Source organism: Tinamus guttatus, unplaced genomic scaffold (genome assembly GCF_059628265.1).
Source record: "Tinamus guttatus ecotype Peru unplaced genomic scaffold, ASM5962826v1 Tinamus_guttatus_pri_ptg000060l, whole genome shotgun sequence".
Lineage (NCBI taxonomy): Eukaryota > Metazoa > Chordata > Aves > Tinamiformes > Tinamidae > Tinamus > Tinamus guttatus.
Window position 1 is genome coordinate 4878172 of NW_028288594.1, and position 5661 is coordinate 4883832.

At 61.4% G+C, this 5661-nt stretch overlaps 1 protein-coding gene across 1 annotated transcript; it reads left to right on the forward strand.

The window, feature by feature from the left end:
* The first annotated feature begins 788 nt into the window (after positions 1-788).
* FEV (FEV transcription factor, ETS family member) lies at positions 789-5279 on the forward strand. The gene is made up of 3 exons (XM_088540340.1): positions 789-908; positions 1962-2036; positions 4739-5279. The coding sequence occupies exons 1-3, from the start codon at positions 857-859 to the stop codon at positions 5248-5250; spliced, it is 639 nt and encodes a 212-aa protein (XP_088396466.1). The 5' UTR covers positions 789-856; the 3' UTR covers positions 5251-5279.
* Positions 5280-5661: the final 382 nt, after the last annotated feature.

The following is a 5661-nucleotide window of genomic DNA, read 5'->3' on the forward strand; positions in this document are numbered from 1 at the left end:
ACGTAACGTCCGGCTGGGCGCCATGGAGCCAGGGAAGGCACAGGTGTGTGGTGTGTCCCAGTGCCCTGAACTGGTGTGGCAATTACCAGCCTCCAGCCCTGGCACTGCAAAGGGGCCCAGCACTGGCTGAGCAAGAGCCAGAGGGACACGATGGGGACCCAGCCTACACACCCCAGAGCCCTGGCACTGCAAAGAGACCAAGGCAGCGGGGCTCCAGGAGCTGAAGGGATGTAAGGGGACCCTGCTTACCCAACCCAGAGCTCTGGGCACCGCAAGGAGCCCCAGGAGTGAGGAGAGGTCCCCTCAGCTGTGGAGGGGCAGGCAGAGGTCCCATGGCCAGCAGCCCAAGCTGAGGCACGCGGGGCGATGCTGGGCGGCGAGGCACAGGGGTCCGGGATGCTGGCGGCCGCTGCACCCGCCGGGCGGCCCCGCGGGCAGCACGGGGGCCCGGGCGGTCTCCAGGCGCTGTCCGAGCGGCGCTCGCAGCTGGGATGGCAGCGCCGTGTTTGCGAAGAGTTAAGGAGGCGGAAGAGGCAGGAAGCGGCCCGAGCAGCTCTCCATAGAAACCCGCGGCCGTGATTAAAGTCTGATGTGGGCCCGATAGCAAGGGGGGGTGGGGGGGGGCAGCGCCCGCTTTAATTACAGCGGAGGAAATTGCTGGAGCCGGGGCCCCGAGCCCCTGCGAGTTGCCTGGAAACTCCCCCCCTCCCGCCTCCCCCGGCCCCTGCCCGTCCCCTGCCCGTCCCGCTGCCATTTATTCGCCATCAGCTGCTCCCTGATAAAGTGGAATAATAATAATAATAATAGGGGCAGGAATATTAAAACATGCAGCCCGCGGGCCGCCCCCACAGCTGCCATGAGACACGGCGCCGGAGCGGTGCCACTGCTGCTCAACATGTACCTGCCAGGTACGGGCGGACCCCCCGGCCGCTGCCCCGCCGCAGCACCGCGCACTGCACAGCCCCCTGCCCTGCCCCGTGCCGCCCTGGGCCCTTCCTCTGCTCTGTCTCCCTCCGGCACCCACGCAGCCTTCGCCTGTCCCTCCAGCTGTCCTCCTGTCTGCCTGCTCTCCAGCCTTCAACTCGCACACACCCATCGCTTCGTCCTTCCTTCCAGCCTTTCCTCCAGCCTTCCACACGCAGGGACCCATCCTTCTTTCCTTCCCTCTATCCTTTATCTGCCTACCCTTTCCCTCTTTTTTTCAGCCAGCTTTCTGTGTTTCCAATTCCACCAGCTCCTCCTTTCGGCTTTCCTTCCACTCCTCATCCACCCACCAGTCCCCTGTCTCTCCATCCATCCTTCTCCCCACTTGGTCTTCAATGCTTCTTTCCAGCCGTATTATCCATTATTACCTCCATTTATGGACCATTCCTTCCATCAATCCATTCTTCTACCTTTTTGTCACTTACCTGTCCTTCCCTACATTCTTCTACCTCTCACCTATCCTTCCTATTCTTCACTCTGTCTTCCCATCTCTATCCTTTCATCCTTCCTTCTCTCCTTCTGTCTGCCCTCCCATCCTTTCTCCCCTTCCTTCCTTCCATCCCTCTCTCTAACTCTCCTTTCTTTTCTCCATCCATCTACTCACAACCTGCACTTCTTCCACAGTCATCCTTCTGCCCAACCATCCTCCTATCCATCCATCCATCCATCCATCCATCCACTCTTCCAACCCACCCTCCTCGTCGCCTTCTCCACCTGCCCTGCACATCTCTCCCTCTGTCCCTCTCGCTCCCCTATCCCAGCCCGCGGGATTTTCTATTCCTATTTAAGAGCTTCGCCGGCTCTGTCGGAAATCGGATTTCCTTTTTCCTGGACGCGTTTCCTGGCTCTGCGGCAGGCGAGGGGGAGCGGCCGGGGGCTGCGGGGCGCTGCCGCGGGCGGGCGCCGGGGAGTCGCGCTGGCCCCGGCCCCCCTACCCCCTACCCGCTACCCCCCCCCCCCTTTTTTTTTCCCCGCAGATCCAGTCGGGGAAACTTTGTTCAAAGACGGCAAGAGCCAGGCGTGGGGGTCCCTCAGCCCGGCCGTGCAGAAAGGTAAGAGCGCTCCTGCCCCTGCCCCGCAGCGCGGGTGGACAGCACCTTCGGGGACCCCCATCCCGCTGCCCCCGGGGGCGGCCCCGCTTCCCCACAGGCTCGCCCGGAGCAGAGACCCGCGGCGGGACACGGTCCTCCCGCCGCCGTCGGGGACACGCGTGCCCGCCCCGCCGCGCTCCCGAGCCGTGCGCCGTATCGCGGAGCCCGGGCGCCTTGCGCTGCCGGTTCGCCCGGCACCGCCTCCGCTGCCCGGGGAAGCGGCCCAGGCCCCGTGGCCGCGCGCTTTGCTCCCGTCCCACCGAGGAGGCTCCGCGAGCCGCGGCACCGGGAGTGGCAGGACGCGGCTCCCGTTCCACTCTCGCGGGCCGAGTCCCAGCCCAGGTGCCCCGGCAGCACCGGCAGATCTGAGGGGTAGGGAGCTGACAGCCACCCTAGGAGCTGGGAGGCGATTCGGGCTCTGTGTCCTGGAGAGGAGAAAGAACCAGGCAGGAGGCTGCTCTGGAGGAAGCTCCCAGTGCAGGGATGTGGCTTGGGCAGGGGCACGGGTCAGCTCAAATAGGCAGATCCTCCAGCTGTTGGTCTGGGAAAACGCATCCAGGGATCCATGGGGTGTGTCGAGTGCTGGCCATGGAGTAGCCTGGAGCTTGCTGGGGAGCACAGTGTGGCAGGACATCAGGCCCCAGGTAGAATGGGCACCATACAGCTTGCCTATTTGGCAAGGAGATGGGGCCAGGGGCTGCTCCAAGCAGGAATAGGGGCGTGCTGGGTCTATGCATAAAGCTGGGACTCAAGGGCTCTTGTGCCTCTGCATCATGGACCCTGACGCGGCCGTACTCTTTGCAGTGCATGAGATGGGGCTTTTCTGGCCACGGGAGCTTTCCTTGGGGAGCTGCAGAGTGCCGAGCAGAGCACCCTGCAGCAGGCGGGATTGAGCCTCGGCTCCCCACCGGGCAGCTGCCCCCTGCCCAGCCCCTCTGTGCCCTCCTTGCCTGTCAGGGGAGCACACTTTGTGCTTGCACGTGCTTCAGCCTGCTGCAGCAATCCGCGGTGGAGGCTGGAGGGAGGGCTGTGAATGTGCCATAAAGATGGGACACCCCAGTCCAAGGATGGGGCTCAATGCAGACAGGGCCAGCAAAGCAGCAGGTGTATCGGATGGTGGAATAGGACCTGCCTGGATACTGAGCTGGGGTTCTTACCTTGCCAGCAGCCTGGCTGTGGCTGGTTTGGAGGTGATAGCTCCTCAGCTGCAGTGGAAGGAGAGAGGTGAAAGCCAGAGGCTGTGAGTTACAGGCCAAATGGTAACTCCTCGAGTTTTTAAGCCCAGCACACACCTCTGTGTGGGGTTGCGAGCAACTGACCTCAGTGACTAAATGGGTGCCAGTTCTTGAGTGCTGCACTAGTTCCCCTTCCCCTACCTCCCTGAAGGAACCTGGTAAAATTTGAGACAGGGGCAGAGAGTGGCACTGAGGAGAGCAAAGGTGTGTGGTGATTCCCTGAATTTTCCAAGACAAGAACCAGGGGAGCATCAAATGGAAAGGTGGGTGCAAAGCAAGCAAGAGCAGACATTTCTTCCAGCAAAACACACCTGAGCTGTGGCGCTGTCTGCAACAGTGGAGCATGGGACCCATTAGGCAGAACAGCTGCAGAAGAAAGCAGGAAGGGGGATGAAATGCAGACAGATCCTCTGTCCCAGGATGTCCCTGTGCTGCAAAGGCTGGCGCTGGGGCGGGCGGCGGGTGCACCGCGCCGTGGTGCTCCCGTGGGAGAGCGTGAAGGAGCAAGCTGGGATGCCTGGCTCTGCCGGGTAAGCGCAGGGCTGCTCTGCAGAGGGGAGGCACAGATGTGGGACTGAGCATCACCCTAAGGCCTGGGGTACATTTCCTCTTGTGACTTCTGGCCGCATTCGTTGGAGCCTGTACTTGAACCTCGCCATGGGTATACCCAGGTGTGCTAAGCTCCTGTGTGTGCAGGGCACCTCGAGCACTCAGCACAGGCACTGCTCAGTCCCATCTGCAGGTGAAATGGCCATGGATGGCTCGAAGAGAATAGTTTTCCATTGGAAACAGGAAACTGCTGCCTGATTCAAACCCACAGTAGGTGGGTGTTCCATGTCCTGGTGTCTCCTTCTCTGTGCCTGCCCTGGCCCTGCCAGCATTGCCCCTCGCTATCAGCTCACTGTGGAGAGATCCCTGCTGGTCATGGCAGCCCTGGAGATGGGCAAGGTCCTTCTAGGGATCCTGGCCCAGCTTCAGGCAGAGGTGGCAGTGAGGACCCTAGGTGCAGGAGTGGGTCCAGGTGCTGCCATGATACCTCTTTCTTGGGGCTGCAGATAAAACAACCAAGTCAGAGCTACTCATGAAAGCGATCGAGCAGTATTGGGCTTCGGTGCAGTGTGAACAAGCGCAGGAGGGACATGTGGAGCCTGGATCAAGTCCCTAGGCAAGGCACCACCGCAAGCAGATTTGGTCCCTGGGCTCTCCTGCCCCTGTCCGGTGGGTCCAGTTCTGCCCCTTTTCTCCTTTTGCTTGGGTAGGTTTGACGTGTTGCAAAGGAGACACAGGCTCATATCTTCTGTGTCTCAAGATGCAACGAGGGGCAACTGAGAGCGGGGAATGGCAGAGGGCAAAATAGCAGGGAGCAGGAATTGCCCTGTTCCCATGTCCTGGCAGGAGCTTTAACCTCTCTGGGGCATGGCCTTGCAGGCAGCGGGCAGATCCAGCTGTGGCAGTTCCTGCTGGAGCTGCTCTCGGACCGAGCCAACCTGAACTGCATTGCATGGGAAGGCACGAATGGAGAATTCAAGCTGATCGACCCCGACGAGGTGGCGCGCCGCTGGGGCGAGCGGAAGAGCAAGCCCAACATGAATTACGACAAGCTGAGCCGGGCCCTACGCTACTACTATGACAAGAATATCATGACCAAGGTCCACGGCAAGCGCTATGCCTACAAGTTCGACTTCCACGGGCTGGCGCAGGTGTGCCAGCCAGCCGCCCCCGATCACACCCTCTACAAATTCCAGGGCAACCTGGCCCCGCTGCCCTTCTCGGGCATCTCCAAACTCAACCTCATGACCTCAGGGGTCACGCCGGCCGGCTTCTCCTACTGGCCTGGCTCCAGCCCGTCGCTCTACCCTGGGCACAGCCTGCAGCCCTCAGCCCCCTTCAGTGCCATGGCAGCCTCCCATCTTAACAACATGAACAACCACTACCATTAGAGGCACGGGCGCACCAGGCGGCCCTCCCTGTACCTGGGCGCGTGGGGCTGTGCCAGGCTGGGGGGCTCGCTGGGAGGAGATGGGAGTGGGATCCTGCCCTGCTCTCAGCTACCCACTCCTTGATTTGGAGAGCTGCATGGGAGGAGAGGGGCGGCTGCAGGGTAGCTGGGCTCATTCCCCTAGGAAGGTGGTCATAGGGCAGAAGGCACCTGAATTAAGGGTGAGGAGGGATCCATGACCCTGGGAGTGGGCAAGATACCTCAAACTGGGGTGTAAATGAAAGGAAAAAACATAGAACTCCCTCAGTAGGGACCCACACCCCCTTTTCTTTTGCAACATGCCCCTCACCCCATGAACCCCATCCACGCCTAGCTCTGCTCCCAGCCTGCGCCTGCCTTCCTGTCTCCCCAC

What these genes read in the sequence shown, in the direction of transcription:
- FEV (XM_088540340.1), top strand. Translation starts at nt 857, where the DNA reads ATGAGACACGGCGCCGGAGCGGTGCCACTGCTGCTCAACATGTACCTG. An exon ending in GCTCAACATGTACCTGCCAG is followed by an intron (nt 909 to 1,961) that starts GTACGGGCGGAC and finishes TTTTCCCCGCAG; the next exon opens with ATCCAGTCGGGGAAACTTTG. An exon ending in CAGCCCGGCCGTGCAGAAAG is followed by an intron (nt 2,037 to 4,738) that starts GTAAGAGCGCTC and finishes ATGGCCTTGCAG; the next exon opens with GCAGCGGGCAGATCCAGCTG.